The 18,229-nt window shown below is 38.9% G+C and overlaps 1 protein-coding gene across 1 annotated transcript; it reads left to right on the top strand.

The window, feature by feature from the left end:
- Window positions 1–2,657: 2,657 nt before the first annotated feature.
- LOC148853632 (glycosyltransferase family 92 protein RCOM_0530710-like) lies at window positions 2,658–14,832 on the top strand. The gene is made up of 10 exons (XM_088983394.1): window positions 2,658–2,926; window positions 3,211–4,767; window positions 8,871–8,951; window positions 12,713–12,807; window positions 12,917–13,287; window positions 13,378–13,460; window positions 13,612–13,769; window positions 13,860–13,909; window positions 14,008–14,082; window positions 14,166–14,832. The coding sequence occupies exons 1-10, from the start codon at window positions 2,803–2,805 to the stop codon at window positions 14,731–14,733; spliced, it is 3,162 nt and encodes a 1,053-aa protein (XP_088839520.1). The 5' UTR covers window positions 2,658–2,802; the 3' UTR covers window positions 14,734–14,832.
- Window positions 14,833–18,229: the final 3,397 nt, after the last annotated feature.

Here is an 18,229-nt window from a genome sequence, read left to right as displayed (position 1 = left end):
AACGTGTCATGCTGGGTATTCCAACGTTGGTCGAAGCAGCCCAGTCCAGAGTCCAGACACTTTATTTTGGGCCAGGCTTAGGCCCGATTCCTAGCTCCTTGTAATTTTCATGTGCCGTTACGGTTGCTTTCTTTTCCACAAAGCTCCTTGTAATTTTCAAACCATGTAAATCAGTTTTAGTCTTTTTTTGTGTGCCAAATCAATTTTGGAATTTGGACTTGGCATTAATTCAAATAATTTAAGTGGAAAAATGAAGTGTTTTAAAAGTGAGCCCCGATCTCCTACAGTCCTATTTACGAACTATTCCCACATCGCTTCCCACGAACTGTTTTCAATTGTTCCGAAAATCGTTCGATTCGGTTTTGGGCCTAAAAAATATAAATATTGTTGGATTTGGTTTGGCTTCAAGTCTTTAAAATTTTATGTTAAATCGCTTCCGATTTTAGTTGATCTCGACTCAGATCCAACTCGTTGAATGGTATAGGTATTTAAATCGTTTCCATTCTCATATTATATGAGCGTTCTCGTATGAATGGTATGGGTATTTAAACGAAGTCTGGAAGAGCTGCACTTTGATGGATGCATTGGGGAGTTGGGGGCTATTTTAACCAATATCAATAACACCCCACAGCACACACAGCCATCAAGTGTATGTCCAGCAATCACTCAATCTCTTACTTGCATGTTGGTTGAGGTAGGTGAGCAAATGGATAGGTTCTACCACGAATCAAGTAGAAGCAACTTCAAACTAGTCCTACCAAATTTGTTATAGGTAGGGTCTGGTTCCAAATTTTTGGTATTGATCCCCACCTAATTTTGTTCTAGGGTACAGGGATTTACCCTATCCAAAACTGATTCAAGGAATTGGCCTTGATCGGGCTTGGTGGAACCAGCTTTTGAACCAAACTTGTCAGAAATAAACCCCAAAATACTTTTGAGGGCATGAAAATTGAACCCAAACGCTCATGGTTACAAAAGGCCATGATCTCACTTGACCATTGAGTTATTTAAGTGATTTAATTGTTTGTTTTTTATTATTTTAATATTTTAATGTGTATAATAAATAATATAAAAGTTAATATTTGGAAAATTTAAATTATAATGATAAGTTTTGAATCATATATTAATACATGATAATCTACATATTGAATTACTCAATTTAAAAAATAAAGATAATATAAGTTTTAAACTATATGTTATATATATTTATTGAAAACCAAGTTTTTAAAGAACATGTTTCATTTTTTTTCTTCTTTTATTTTTTGAAGGGGGAGAGTAAACAAAGAACATATTCCACCGGTAGACCCTGGAATTGACCCTAGAACTGTCAAGACCAGAACCGACTTTCATAAGATAGGCTCCCATTCCAATAGCCTAGAACTGACCCCTATAGAGTAGGTTTTAGATTCTGTCATAGAACCAAACCGAACAAATGTATGTTGTTTTGTTATTATTCGTGAAAAACAGCCCCCCAACACAACCATCTACTAGTGCAGCTTTGGTCTCACTTAAAACACATGTAATGACTTAGTATGTATTTAGTTCCATTTACATTTATTGAATAAACGGTGCCACATAGGCACTCCATCAGCAAATTCCTCATTAATTGCATTTATACATAATCGGGAGAAGCTTCATTTTGGAGCTTCATGAAACGGGTAAACATTTAATTGGCACTTTGTTGATGTAGTGCCTAATGACAGTTGTCATAAACACCCTCACTGCAAGTGTGGGCATCCCAAAATTTTATTCCATTTTATTTTCTCTCTCCACACTTTTGTAACTCTAAGTAACCCTATCCATAAAATCTAAATAATTGAAAACATATATATATTATTATTATTATAATAAATAAGCAGAGTTGATTCTAGTTCACGCCACAAAACTCTTCTTTTTATTTGTTAGTGCTGAAAAGACGAAATATACACACAGAAAGACAATAATAGAAAGTAGGAACAAAACGTAACGCAAGAATCAATTCGATGAATACTTCCTGGCGATGAGCAAGGGATATGCCTCGATAATCAAAGACAGGGTCTCCCTAAATCAATCCTCTTATAAATCCATTGCATGTTCTGTAAAAGTAGTGCAAAAGCAGGGATTGAGTAGTCGAATCCATGTTTTATCTAACTGTTTTAAGCTAGACCTTAACTCGTAAAGTCAATATGAGATGAGAGTGATCGGAGCGGAAAACTAGATGGACCAAGCAAAGTTAGATCCTTCTTCTAAAAGCGAAGTGGATTATTAGCTCGGATAAGTTGCAACTGAAGATTAAAGACTGAAGACTGAAGAGGAAGAGAATAATCTCTTTATTGATGAAAGCAACCACTTTATCTTTTTTCCAAGATCATAGCCATACGTAATCGGAATTCTCCCTTCTTTCTTCTGTTTTTTTTTTTTCCAATGACGAAAGAAGCTTTACAAGTGTCAAGGCAAGTATATGGAGCCAATGGCATCCGATCCACTCATCATCTGTATTTAGTGATTAAATGAATCAATTCGGTCCGGGTCATTTGACCCGATCGGTATATGAAGGTGCACCGAAATCTAACCACCACCACAACTAAACCCACACGACCGGTTTAAGTTGCAGGTAGCCGTCTCTTCCTCTACCCTCCTCCTTAACTATTATTCTCTCCAAAGTCCAGAACTGTCAGTATCATCGACCCTGCTTTATACTCTGGGCGCAGGCGCTTTGTTTTTGTTTTTTCCCTGCTAGAAGAGGAAACCCCATGAATTTGCTGCAGAGGGAGGAGTTTATGCAACTCTGCGTCTCTCGACGATCGCTACTGTAAAACAGAAATGAAGGACCGCCGGAAACGAGAGGTGGTGCCATGGAGCACGTCCTTCTGGTGCGCTCTCTTCATGGTTTTGTCCTGCGTGCTCTTCACAGGCCTCACCTTCTCTACTTTTCGTCGCTTCGGAGGTAAATTGCTCTGTTTTTCTTGTGGGGATTTTCGTCTATTCAAATAATTCGCTACTTCAATTTAAATCTTCTTTTTTTCGTGCTTTCTTTCTTCCAATCTATGAACTATTTTAATGGTTTCTTTTCCAAATACGGAGGTCCCATAGATACGGTTTGTTCTGTATTTCTATTATCATGTGATGGGTTCCCGATGAATCTTCTGCTTTCTGTTTATCTTAAACAATTTTATTTTTCCTCTGAATAACAATCACTGGCTTCTGACTTGCGTGTTTTAATTGCAACAGAGTCGTTCCATCCAGTTCTGATTTCCGCCTGGCGGAATCCGGCCATGGAAGCCATCTCCGGAGACTCTTCCCTCCCTCCCGCCATCGAGATTAAAGAAACGGTCTTCTTCCCAGATCAAATCCTAATTTTCCTAAAGTACCCTCCATCTTCGGCTTCCTTATTAACTAAAGAGGACCTTGACTGTGTTTACACCCCGCCAAATTCCTCTCATCCCCTCCGGAAGCTTCCGCCGCTCCGGTTAGACCGCCAGCGTCCCGATTACGAAATCGTACGGTGCCCCTTTGAACAGCGTAGCTTTACCGTTTCTCTTGCCTTAAAATCCAACGGTGGCCATCTTCCTGCAGGTTCCGTCCACCGCTGGGATTCCCTGGTATACGAAGCGTTGCTCGATCGAGACAACACCACCATCGTCTTCGTTAAAGGTTTAAACTTGCGGCCCAATAGGCTCTCCGATCCCTCGAGATTCGAGTGCGTGTACGATGGGGATTTCAACAGTACGAAGCACCTCTTGAGGTCGGACGTTATATCCGTTGCTCAGGAAATCGTACGGTGTAAGACCCCTCTCAGTGTACTGAACGGCCCACATAACCCTAATAACTCTATGAAGGTCTCCATTCGGGTCAAAGGCGGGCGCATCTTAAACTCGGTGGCCCATCCGGAAGCGGTCGAATCGGATGCAGGAAAGTATGAGATGTGTGTGTGCACCATGTTGCGCAACCAAGCGAGATTCCTGCAAGAGTGGGTCATGTACCATGGCCGGATCGGCGTTCAACGTTGGTTCATTTACGACAACAACAGCGATGATGACATCCACAGGATGATCGAGATGTTGAAAGGCTCCGGTTACAACATGACCCGGCATGCATGGCCGTGGATCAAGACCCAGGAAGCGGGTTTTGCGCATTGTGCAATGCGGGCACGGGAGTCGTGCAAGTGGGTCGGGTTCATTGACGTGGACGAGTTCTTATACATGCCGTCCGGTCTGTATTTGCACGATGTTGTGAGGAACCAATCCGGGTCTTACTACTCGGACCATGGCCAGGTTGGGGAGATACGGATCTCATGTCATAGCTTCGGTCCATCGGGGCTGAAACGTGTTCCTGAGAAAGGGGTTACCGTCGGGTATACGTGTCGGATGGGTGCCCCGGAGCGGCACAAGAGTATAGTGAGGCCGGAAGCGTTGAATTCAACGCTGATAAATGTGGTGCACCATTTTCATCTGAGGAAAGGGTTCAAGTACGTGGACGTGGAGAGAGGAGTGATGGTGATTAATCACTACAAGTATCAAGTGTGGGAGGTGTTCAAGGAGAAGTTCTATAGGAGGGTTGCCACCTACGTAGCTGATTGGCGTGTCAAGGAGAATGTGGGGTCCAAAGATCGGGCACCGGGTTTGGGTACAAAGGCGGTTGAGCCCCGGGATTGGTCGAATCGGTTTTGTCAGGTGATGGACACTGGGCTGAGGGATTGGGTGTTACGGGTCATGGCCGACCCTCACACTGGCATCCTCCCCTGGCAGGAACAAAATGATAGATCGTTGATTGAAGAAAGTAAAGACGGCAGATAGATAACTAATAAGAGGAAACAGAGAGATAGCTCGCGTTGTTTTTTTAGAGAGAGAGATATATACATACATAGTTTGATTCATTCTTTTGTTTTTTTTTATATCAAGAAGCATACAGTCAGTCGACCATTTTTTCTAGTTCTTCTTCTCTCTAATAATCTTTCCAATAAATCATGCTTTGATTTCAAGTTTCAAGCATAAATAGGAAAGAATTAGAGGAAACCCCAAAATTCAAAAGTCAACAAAATGAAGATAATGTCAAATTGCAAATAATTTCATTCCATTCAACTCTTGCCGTCTTTCCTTTTGGTTGGACGATTCACGATTGTTGCTGTCAATTCTACAAATCAAGACACCTAATCCTCACCTCAGCTACATGAATCCTACCTCACCATTATGTTGTATTTAGTGTCATGTCTATTGTCAAGTTATGAATGCGTAGGCCACAACTATCAGAAATATAGTGGCGCATAAAGTAATTACGTTAAATGAATATTTGATAAATATTTTAATAACCGTTAAAAATGGGTATTAATTTTTTTTAAGGGTGGGCGAGGGTATTTTAAGGGACAGGTGTCAAAAAAAATTTCAAGTATTCATTAAATGTGTTTACAATTTTGTGCTTATCTCATCCAAATCCCTTAATCACTGTATAGGAGTTGTTTGTAATATTAAGCCGTCCTAGCTCCCATTTTTTAAGTAACCCCTTAAAAAGTAAAAACTGCTATAAGAGGATAAACCTTGATAATGAAATTGGCCTCATCCTCATGAGGCATTAATTCAAAAATGATAAACTAGACGACATTATAGAGTAGAGAACAAGACAATGAAACAAGATTTATCTAGCTAATTCATATAATTGTTTACTTATCAATGCCTCGAACTTTGGAGGTTGTGTCAAGTCAGTCCCCCAAACTTCCCGATAATACCATCACATGATATCAGGTGTGCATTAAATAATTTTAAAATGGAAAAGTTACCTTTTATGGTATTTTTTTACCATCTTACCCATTTCGTTTGAGTGTTAAGGTCTGTTATAGGACCAAACACGTTGGGATTGCACATGAGATGATGGCCATCCAGACCTTATTAATCACTGATGAGCTTTTCAGAAGTCGTAACGTGGACACGAGGAAAAAATATGAAAACTTGGTAATCTCAATCGAGAAATTGAGAGCGAATGTTTACATATTTTCGTCATCCACATAATAACTTGCTGAGTTTGTAGGACTTGGTGCATTTTTGTGCTTCCCATTGTCAGATATGGATGAAATAGGAATCTAATACTTGGATGTGCAAAAGAAGACTCAAGACTCCAGGAACTCAACACTAACGAATGCGACGATTCTTCGCCATAGTTGCTGCATCTGAAGCGCTACCATTTCAAGTTGCTCAACTCTTGAATTGGTTTATGTGGAAGTGGCAAATAAAGAAAATTAAATGACACCTAATGGGTATTTTTCTATTAATGTCTATTAACGGATAGGGACCTATTAGGCACAATTTGAAAGTTCAAAGTACTACAGAGACATGTTTTGAATTTTGAAGTTCGGGGATTGACTTGACTAGGGGTGTAAATGGATTGAATTCGGATTCGAATCGGATCAGGCAACATCCGAATTCAGATCCAATTAAAAATTTTGATATCCAAATTCAATTCGATATCTAACGGATATCGAAAATTAATATTTGAATTTGAATCCGATTAAATATTCAAATATTCGATTTGATTTGAATTCGACTAATTAATTAATTTAGGTAATTAATAAATATATAAAATAAATATTTTATTTATATAAAGTATATAAATATATAAATTATTTATATAATTTAATTATTATATATAAACATTTAAAAATTTTATATATTATATATAAAAATTAAATAATCGATCGAATTTGGATATTTATCAAATCGAATCAGGTCATACCCAAATTCGATTCGATTATGTCGAATCTTGAATTCAAAATCATATTTTCAAATACCATTTCGAATACCGTTGACACCCCTAGACTTGACACAACCTTTAATGTATAGGGTACCGATTAGGAATTTTCTCAATTTTTTTTAAACTTTAAATGATGATGATGTTTAGAACCATAGTATGTTGACCCAAACCCTATATAGCAACTGAGATAGCGAGATGTACTGAAACCTCAACTTGTGGTAGCCATAGTGTCTTAAAAGTCTAGATTTGCTCCTCACATAGTGTGACTTATACCAACCTTATGGTACTTATAGTCACACATTGTGAATATCTTCCATATTTTATATTGTCGTTTATGGGAAGATATCCCTAATGCAAATTGGGATCTGCTCCACATAGAACGCACCTCATAGCCCCATCCTACCATGTATTAAGAACATCTCCCAATGAATAATAACACAAAGTATGGGAGATGTTCTCAATACATAGTGGGATGGAGCAATGAGGTCTGTGTGAGATGTGCTCTGTGAGGAGCAGATCCAGACTCTCCCAATGCATGGTTACAATGTGCTGTGAGGTGAACTCTGTAAATAACATATCTGAATTTGCAATACCTTGTGGGCAGTAGTTTCAGAATCCCTCAGAAGTCAGAAAGCATCGAGTCCTGACCAAATTATTTTCTATAAATTTTTTAACTTTGAAATGTTGGAATATCAAGATTAGTTGAGACAACTGTTGTTGAGATATCAAGATTAGTTATGCCACCAATTTTTTCTTGCCATGTGTACAAGATTGGTATAACAGATGTGAATCAATGGCTATATAAACCATCTATATTATCCCAAGTTAGTAACATAACAAATTCATTTTTTTTCCTGCATCTGATACTTGTCTTCATGGTATCAGAGCGATAACTTCTCTGCCCACTGTGTGCTTTGCTCCAAAGTTTTGCACTAGAGTTTCTGCGTTGGAGCTAATCTGTTTTCTGCCCTCCTCCAGGAATACTTGCATCGGTTTTCTTAGCTTTCTACTCCAAATTTTCGCACTGGAGCTGCTCTGCATCGAAGATTGCTCTATTTTCTGCCCTCCTCTGAGGATCTTGTCGTGTTGCTTTTCTTGGTCTCCTGTAAGATCTTCATCGAAACAATTCTGTACCAGAGCTGCTTTGTTCCTCTTTCTTGTGTTGCCTATTTTTCCTTGTCTTCACCGAAAACAACAAGTTCTCTATTTTCCCTATCATCACAAGTTCATAATGGAGATCACGATGAATTCCCCATACTTCTCGCATCCATCTGATATTCCAGGAGCTATCCTGGTTTCATGTTCGCTCACCAGAGATAGCTTCTCGATGTGGTAGCGAGGCATGACATGCTCTCAGGGCAAAGAATAAACTCATATTTGTCAATGGGTCTTTGACACAGCTAGCTTCTAACAATCTATATTTGAATGCTTGGATCAAATGCAACTCCATGGTAGTTGCATGGATTTTCATTTCACTGAGTAAAGAAATATATGAAAGTGTGGCCTTCATCGAATTTACTGCTGATATTTGGAAGGAGCTTCAAGGACATTTTTCTAAGGGCAATATCCCTCGTTTCCACTAATTGAAGCAAGACATTGCTCTCCTTCGACAAGGTGAATCATCGGTAATTGTGCACTTCACTAAACTAAAGACTGTAGGATGAACTCAGCTCTCTCATAGAATATTCAGTGTATTTGTGGAGCAGCCAAAGCCTTTGCAGTAGAACGAGAAAGAGAGAAACTACATCAGTCTCTCATGGGACTCAATGATTCTTTTTATGCCATCCAATCCAATATTCTCGGATCTAAACCACTACATTCCCTCAACAAGGCTTATGCCCTTATCACTCAAGAAGAGGGACATCAGTCGGTGATTTCTCCTCGTGTATTGCAACCAGAAGCAGCAGATCTAGTAGCATATACTTCCAAGAATGCCAATCCTTAATCAAAATTCAAATGTGACCACTACAAATGCACTAGTCACACCAAAGACCGGTGCTATGCTCTCCATGGCTATCTTGCCAACTGGAATCGTCGTCGAACTAATAAAACACAACAAAACAATTCTTCTAAGACTGACAGGTCAACATCTTGTGCCTCTACCAATAACAAATATGTTGCATCTAACAATAAGACTTCTCCAATTGCAGGACTAACCATGCACCAGTATTCACAACTCATTTCCATGTTGAATCGAGAATCATTTGATTCCACTGCAAATGTCATTATTGGTAAGCACTCAACACCTCCTATCGAATGGATCGTGGATAGTGATGCATCTGACCTCATGATATCCTCACCTTCTTTGTTTTATAATTCTAAACCTATTCACACACCCATTCTATTACCCAGTGGATCTGTCACTCATGCACCTCTTTAAGGTTCCATTGTAGTGAATTCCTACATTCTACACGATATTCTATTCGTACCTAATTTTCATTGCAATCTCTATATGTTAGTAAAATCACACAACAACTATGTTCCTTGCTTCTTCTTGCACTCTTTAGGACCTGAGCTCCAACATTGTGATTGGGATGGGTGAACTTCGCCATGGTTTGTATCACTTCGTCTTCCACTCCATCACACCACCATTAGCTTTTAACTTCTCTATTGCCTTCATCACTTCTAAACTTTGGCACAAGCGTTTAAGCCACGCCTCTCGAGCCAGTATGAACCTTATGCCTGGCATATCTACCTCCGGCTTAGACAAATGTTGTGATACCTGTCATAGAGCAAAACATGCTCGTTTTCCTTTTCCCATTAGTACTACCTATTGTAATGTTCAATTTTTTAATTCACTGTGACATTTGGGGTGGTTATATATATATATATATATATATATATATATATAACTTACACTCTAGTGTACATTATTTCCTTACTATTGTAGACGATCATACACGATGTACCTGCGTTTACTTGTTAAGGAATAAATCTAAGGCTATCACTTATCTCATGGCTTTCTACACAATGGTTGCTCACCAATTTAATGCATCTGCCAAGCAAATACATTCAGACAATGGGCCTGAATTCTTCTCCGGGCCTGTTCAACAATTTTTCGTGAATGAAGGAAATATACAGCAGACCTCATGTGTTGCTACACCCCAACAAAATGGAGTAGCGGAAAGAAAGCATCACCATATATTATAAGTGGCCCAAGCTTTGTCTTTCCAAGCTTCTTTGCCTATTTCATTATGGGGAGAGTGCCTCCTCAATACAGTTTACATAATCAATTTGCTACCGACACCTTTGCTATCTAATGTTTCTCCCTATGAAATGTTATTTCACAAAAAAAATGTCTTATGACCATTTGAAGGTGTTCGATTGCATATGTTATGTTCAAGTCATCCCATGTCCCTTGGAAAAATTTGCTCCTAGAATTGAACCTTGCATATTTATGGGCTACCCACATGGCCAAAAAGATTATCCGGTACACGGCCTTGAAACCTAACACATCTTCACAAGTTGAGACATTGTATTTTATGAAGATTAGTTCCCTTTTCAAGATGGCTCACTACCTGCTAGCCCAATTCTTCCATTGTGGTACCTCTACCTCTAGATCCATCTGATGATTGTGACTACCCCAATACACATGGCCCTTATCATGAGAACACAACCACTTGTACCATTCATCCCACCACTACTAATAATGTGGACCAACCCACCAAAGTTATAGATTCAGTTCAACCCATTACTCATGGTCACCTTTAGCGACCTTGTTGCCAAACCACCATCCTTGCTTGCCTTAATGATTACATTTACAAATTACCTCATTCAACTTCACAATCCAACCATGCTACTTTAGAGGTTGAGCCCAAAACCTATTCCCAAATTGCCCAAGATCCCTGTTGGTGGAAAGCTATAGCAGATCAAATTTTTGCTCTTGGGAAATAACACTTGGACTGTTGTGCCCCTCCCTCCCAACAAGCATCCCATTGGTTCAAAATGGGTATACAAAATTAAATATAAGGCAAATGGTTCTAGTGAGAGCTTCAAAGTGCGACTTGTTGCAAAAGGCTACACACAGGTTAAAGGCTTTAATTACCATGACACTTTTTCTCTAGTTGCAAAATTGCCATTGTTCGTTGCTTCCTTGTCGTAGCTACCATTAAAGGTTGGGATCTTCACCAACTAGATGTCAACAATGCCTTCCTTCTTGGAGACCTTAACGAAGAGATCTACATGACAGTATCCCAAGGTTTTGAGACTATAGACTCAACACATGTTTGCAAGTTTTAGAAATCTTTGTATGACCTTAAGCAAGCTTTCAGCATGTGGTTTGTTAAGTTTACACATGCCCTCACATCCTTGGGGTTCAAACAATCTTCCAATGATTATTCCCTTTTTATTGCATGCTTCGATACCTCTTTTGTTGTTGTTCTTGTGTATGTGGATGATGTCATCATCACCGGTGATGACTAGGACCAGTCATATCTCTCAAAAGGTATATTGTTGAACAATTTGGATTAAAGGATCTTGGGCTCTTGCATTTCTTCTTAGGCCTTAAAGTCACTTGCTTTGCTTCTGGCATTTTCCTCGGTCAGCACAAATATGCTCTAGACATTGTGCATGCCACAAGACTTCAAGACTGCAAACCAAGTTTACTCCCATGGAACAACAAAATCACTCCGTTGATGATTTGAGCCCTCCATGCTCTGATGTAGCACAATAGCGTCGTCTTGTGGGTTAGCTTATATACCTTATGACAGTCCACCCAGGTATTTGCTTTGTTGTTAATTTGCTTAAGCTAGTTCATGCATGCCCCTCGCCAAGAGCATTTTAATGCTGCTCTAAGAGTTGTTCGCTACATTTAAGGCTCCCTCTCTGCTAGCATCTTCTTTGTCATGAACATATTTCAGTTGCATGGTTTCTATGACTCGGATTAGGCCAGTTGTCCTCTTACTTGTCGTTCCACTACAGGATATCTCACATTGCTCGGTGACTCACCTCTTTCTTCGAAAACAAAGAAACAACACACGGTTTTCTGCTCATCAACATAGGATGAATACAAATCCATGGCTGTTGCTACCTTTGAACTCGTTTGGCTACGTAGAATACTTGCTCAATTCACTATTTCTCTAGTCTAACCTCCAACCCTCCATTGTGATAATAAAGTTGCTCTTCATATTACAACAAATCTAATCTTTCATGAGCACACAAAGCACATAGAAATTGATTGTCACTTCATTCGGAATTTGATCCAATATGGGGGCTTAATCATTGCTCACATGTCAAGCATCTCTCAATCTGCTCACATATTCACCAAGGTTATTCCAACTTATCGTTTTCTCACACATTTATCCAAGTTAGGCATTAGAGATGCACCAACTTGAAGGGTGGGGGGGGGGGAGTGGATGTTGGAATATCAAGATTAGTTGAGACAACTGCTGTTGGGACATCAAAATTAGTTACGCCAGCTGTTTTTTCTTGCCACGTGTACAAGCATAATATAACAGATGTGAACCGATAGCAATATAAACCATCTATATTATCCTAAGTTAATATCATAACGAATTCATTTTTTTCTTGCATCAGATACTTCTCTTCATGAAATTTCTAGATTTTTTTATGAGATCAAAATGTTTCTGTTTTCTATGAGATTAGATTTTAGTATTTTACATTGGGACAAGTTCTGTCTATTTTACAATGGAAAGTCACAACAGGATCCGAAAACGCCTTTAAAATCTCCTTTCAGAACATGCGGGTGAAGAAGGCGAGTAGATCGGGTTTAATAGGACCCGTTTGTGATGGATCTGTGCAATGCACTGGTGTAGAGATCATATTCAATCCTTACAAAACATGCTCACACTGTACTCACAGCCACTTGCAACTGTACACTAGGGATCTCTCTCATACTTATGGAGAATGACTGTAACTTGTGAGGACAGTGTGACGGAGGATTCACTGCTGCATTAAAAGTTGGCCCGTTTAAATCTGAAGACCCGTGACGAAATTCCAATTCTGCACACTCTTTGAAAACATACGAATCCAGCCACACGTTTGGAACATCTTCTTATCGCGAGATATTCCCAATCTGCGGCTGAATGCCACGTCAACGTTTACGAGCTTTTGCTTGCAGGAGATCTGGTTATAAACGATAGTAGATCTGGGTCTACCGCATTTTAAATAATCCCCAGTCCTTTGTATCCTCCCGTACTCCGATATTATAACCGTTACAGTCGATGGGAAAAGATAGCAATACCCAATTCAAAAATATCGACCGTTGCTGAGAAATTTCACTCTTCCGGTCTTCCCTCTGTCCGACTTCCGACCCATACTCTGCTTCTACCTTGCACAAGTTAAGAAGAAACAAAGAATGACTACGGAAGACAATGAGAGCCCGCCAAACGCAGAAGTCCCAACAAAAGAACTCGTAGATGTCGAAAACTTGGGAAACCTAGAAAGCATCATGAGTCCCAGATTCCGAACCGTGGCGGCGATGGCCGGTTGGGACGAAGAAGCACTTCTATTGGCCACTCTCATTGTCGAAGACACGCCAGACAGAGAATCCAAAGAGAAGAAACGCGCCCATTTGCAGTTTAAGTCTCCACAAACCAGTTCGAGAAGGTAAGCCCTTGCTTTTTCTTTTCCTTTTCCATCCTTTTTCTCATTTTCCCCCTTTAGATAGATCTTTAGTTGATTTTCCCAGTTTCTCAGAAAACGCAGAGCTCAGAGACGAAATCCTGCTTCAATTCCTATTGTTGTTCTTAACCTTGATGATGAGGAGACTACAGGAGAAGGTAATGTATCCCTTTTATCTTCATTTCAAAAATTTCTCTTCAATTTTTTTTTTTTAATTTAACAATTGAGATTCTGTGTTCTATTTTGTATTTATGAGGTTTTGCTTGCTCACGCTTTTGGGGTCTTCTTTTCTGTGTGATTAATCTGCAGAAGACGCAGCGAAGAAGATGGAGTCAAAAGTTCAAGTGATCGAAGAGAAAAAGAGAGAAGAGGACGGAGTTGCTTTGCCTGAAAAGGCATCTGATGTTTCTTCTTCGCGTTCATCTCTCCCTTGCATGGATAGACTGAGGGAAGAGCTATCTTGTGCGGTAAGGAATTCAATCTTGGTTGTCCAGCTCTAGATTTCGACTTGGGTGGATCAAAATACATTTGGTAACCAAGTTTATTTTCCTTCACAGATCTGTCTTGAGATTTGCTTCGAACCCAGTACCACTCCTTGTGGTCACAGGTAAAAGGAAAAATCAATTCAAATAGTGCATAATTTTCTTGCTCTTTGATTGATTAATGTTCTCCTTTTAAGTATTCTTGCTCTTCTTCTTCTCGCAGCTTTTGCAAGAAATGTCTAAGATCTGCAGCTGATAAATGTGGAAAGCGATGCCCAAAATGCAGGCAATTAATTGGGTATGACTTTGCAGGAAACTCAATTAAATTTTCTTTCCGAATTTGGTTAAACACTTATAAAAATTTTCCTTCTGAATTAGCAGAAATGGACGATCCTGCACAGTGAACACGGTTCTTTGGAACACCATACAACTTCTGTTTCCAGCAGAAGTTGAAGCAAGAAAAGCAACAGGGGCCCTAAACAGCCGTGAAGCTGCGCGCCGGAGCCCTGGAAAGGGTAACACACGGAATCGAATTGTCCCACTTTCTAGCAGAATGAGCAGAGAAATTAGTGCGTCGAGAAGAGAAGAAGTGTCTAGTCCGGAGGAAGAGGCGGATGCTGCATTGGCTTTCACTGCGAGAAGAAGAAGAGGAGTAACTGGTCAAGAACTGGATGATGTATTGGATATTAGTGTGAGAGGACGAAGAAGAGTTCCTGGTCGAGTGGATGATGGTTCTGCATTGGCTTTTACTAGGGAGGGAGGCCCTAATCATGAGGAGGATGCTGCATTGGCTTTTAGGTTTCAGAGGGAAGAATTCATGGAGGCGTTTAGGGGAACCACCTATCACCATCATATGCAACCAAGAAGCTCTCTTTCCTCAGCCAGAGCAAACTTGAGAGCCATGGCATCCAGAGCCATGAAACTTCGCATCAGAGGCCGGTCGACTTAGTCTCTTTATCTCTAATCTTTCATCTTCTGAGGGTTTCCTTAGAAAAGCATGGTTTCTTTGTTTTACAACCTTGCTTGTTTGTTCTACATGGTGAAGACAATTTTGAAATAATACCTTGAAAATAGCAGCTTGTTTTCTCTGCTCCAAAAAACTCTCCAGTGAAAAACCTTGTTGTTGGTGTTGTTTACTAGTTGTCATTTACTTATTATTGTAAATAGCTGGTTGTCTTTTTAATTTATTGCTGAATAACTTGGTATAAAAAGAGAAAGGAAACTTAGAACTACCCTGCAAACAAATTTTATTCCAACCTGCGGGAATCTGATCTCCGAATTGGAAATTTATACTACAGAAGAACTATCATTCCTCTATATTTGTGAACTAGCTCTGACCCCCTATTTTTTTATTAGATAGAGCAAAATAATGGTGTTATTATAGATTAAACATGGAATTTATGAGATACAATGAAGACACAATTAGGGTTTTAATTTTGTCTTGTTATATTTCTAAGGGAAAATTCCCCATTAGTACCATGTACTTTGTGTGCCTAGTGCCACTTTGGTTCTTAACTTTAAAATGCGATAATTCAGCACCCGAACTTTCAAAACTTAACAATCCAATACCTGTCATTAATCAGCAGTTAACCTGTCATTAAGTGACATTTGAAAATGACACAAATACCCTTTGAGTGTCATTTAATTTTCTTTATCAGCCATCTAAACGTTGACAAAAACTTAACAGTCCCAAATCCCTGCTTCTTCCATTCAAGACAGTTGGGGTTATGTTTGAGTGGGCATTCTGGTGACCCCAACTTTCTTGAATAGAAGAGGCAAGGATTTGGGATTTTTTTTGAAAGTGTATTTTAGGAATTTTTAGAAAGTATATCAATCAGGTGATGTCACATGTAATGGAGTGTGACAGAAAATTAATGGCAAGGGAGGTTTTAGACAATTGTTAGAAAACTTTAAGGATACTTTAAGACAATTGTTAGTCAATTTCCTATATCATTGGGGTACTTCAAGAAAATTGCACTAAAAATAAATATACACATGTGCAAGAAAGAAGAATAGGAGGAATATATATACATATGTCTGTATTATTAAAAGTTACAAGAAAAAAACTTTTTCTGTTTACAATTATGTATGAGTCCCAGCAACTTCAGCTTTGAAGCATATTTTGGCTTTCTGGGTTTTTCACCATTCATAGCTTCTAGACTTTCCATGTAAAACCTACCTTGCAATGCTTGAAAAGGCTGTGTGAAAGCCCTCCCAAGTCCCAAATGGGCACTATAAATTGTCTAAAATTCACCATGACTTTTCAACATTTCAAAACATCCAAGAAACTTCATGTTAGTAAGTTTTTATTTTTCAAAACTCATCATCCGTTAGAACACCATCAGTACATTGATAAAAATTGTCCACATCAATATAAATACAATTTTCATGACCAAGCTGCCCCCATAATGGCAAGTCAGCCTTATTAAACATATTTTTATGACTAAAATGCCCTTCAACACCCAAATTCCTTATATATAAGATTTCTACTTGTTGATAGACGTTTTGCTCTCATTGTGCCACTTGAAAGTATTCCAATGAAGCTAACAAATGGATTTTGGATCGAATAATAACAAGGTTTTTTTCTGGAATATTAAAAAATAGTTGAATATAACAAAGAGTAAAATGATGATTCTTAATATTGGTTAGTTTATTTAACATCAAGTTACTGACATGTGGCCCTGGACGATTTGAAGAGTTATGGTGAGTTTAAAGAGAAATGGTGAAAAGTTATAGTAAGTTTTAGACAAATTCCCTAATTATCATAATTAGCATGCAAGGGTGCGAGAATCACACCACCTTTTTTTAATTGTTTTTTTTTTTCTGTAGAACTCGCTTTAATTGCTTGGAACATGGTCATAGCTGATTTTTTTTTTCTAACACAATTGCAATTATTACAACTCTTGTGAGCTCATAACAAGTAGTAAAAGATGATTCTGTATCCCAGCTATAAGCAATAAGTCACAACCTGCTCCAGCAACTATCGGACAGCTTGAGACACTCATCAACAAGGGTCTTCAATCTCCATGGAACACCAGTCTTGTTCTTGTAGGCTGTAGCACATGTTTCTTTATAATGTTTAAGTTTTTCTCTGATTCATGATTTGGTTTTAGAAGGATCTATAGATCTCCTCATTTTCCTCTCACATAATCAATAATATTTTACCAAACTTTGGAAGAAAAGCTTCCCCTGTATCCATTTAAAGAGCATTAATCTGGTGACATTGTTATATGAATTATGAAATAGTGATGGTTTAGCCACAGATGGTTGGATATATTCTATGAAACATTAATAGAAGACTTTCTTCTGTTGTTAGTTAAAATTAAATTAATTGTAAAGAATTGTTAACTTGGGTTATTCAGTCATCATTTTGGAGTTTAACTCGGTCCCTTTTTACTTGCTTCATGGTTCTTGTACGTCACTGGTTGAACTTAATGATGAAAACATTTTCCATGCATGTTTAGGTGGGATGCTTTTATATTTTCTGGTTCACAGAGATGTATAACTACCTCTAAATTGCTATGATTTTGAAAGGCTTCTGACTTCTGAGGACATTAGAGCAATTGTAAGCATGGGGTCTCATGCATTTCAATGTAGGAAGCTTCTTGTTTCTTGGCAAACTCATGGACTAAGGCATTATCATGCAAAATCTTCTAAAGTTTCCCTTTCAATTACATATAATCTCCACTCTAACTTCAAAAGATGGGATTAGCGACCTGGTGCAAGATCATTAACCCAATTGATACAAGTTAGGTTCTGACCATCAACCAAGCTACACTGAGCGGTCAGGCTACATGTTGTTGCAAGGCGACAATGTGGTCAAAGTATTCAATCTTTGCTTACCTGATGAATTCAACTAAACTGGGAGTTTTAGCTGAGATCACATCAGCGCCCCATAGGGAACATGTCCTGTGCTTGTCATCGGGAGATGTTCCCAATACACAGTTGGGATGTGCTGTGGGGCGCTGATGTGAACTCGTTTTAGCTTCATGCAATATTAAGAATGAACTCTGTTTGGATTTCTTTTAATGGATTAACACCTCTACTGTGCACTCCACCTGCACAAGGGATACTTATTGATCTTCATCATATTGTTAGGGCTTTATCCAACACTCCCAACTTCTTTACATGGCAACAAATCTAGGTTTATTTAACTTGAAGAATACCTTTTGTTTTCATATCATAATATAGGGTAAAAGATTTAAACCTCCCTTCATATTTTATTGTAAATATTGAATCCTCTCCTCTATTTAAACCTTTTGTTTGTTAGGTGATGCCATCTAACAAACACCTCCCATCCGTCGTCAAACCACACACCAATTTTGCCCCTTATCGAAAATAGACCTGTTAATGGGCCTGCCTGGCCTAGCCTGACCCCAGACGGCCTTGTGCATAGATAGATATTAGCCCGTGGGCTTGACCTCGGGCCTAAAAGCCCGAGCCCA

This window comes from Nelumbo lutea, chromosome 4, assembly GCF_056320005.1.
Source record: "Nelumbo lutea isolate HS-2025 chromosome 4, American lotus-T2T, whole genome shotgun sequence".
Taxonomy (NCBI): Eukaryota; Viridiplantae; Streptophyta; class Magnoliopsida; order Proteales; family Nelumbonaceae; genus Nelumbo; species Nelumbo lutea.
The sequence above is the reverse complement of the archived record's forward strand: the minus strand, read 5'-3'. Positions and strand labels throughout refer to the sequence as shown.

What these genes read in the sequence shown, in the direction of transcription:
- LOC148853632 (XM_088983394.1), top strand. Translation starts at nt 2,803, where the DNA reads ATGAAGGACCGCCGGAAACGAGAGGTGGTGCCATGGAGCACGTCCTTC. An exon ending in GGGAAGAGCTATCTTGTGCG is followed by an intron (nt 13,770 to 13,859) that starts GTAAGGAATTCA and finishes TTTCCTTCACAG; the next exon opens with ATCTGTCTTGAGATTTGCTT. An exon ending in AAATGCAGGCAATTAATTGG is followed by an intron (nt 14,083 to 14,165) that starts GTATGACTTTGC and finishes CTGAATTAGCAG; the next exon opens with AAATGGACGATCCTGCACAG.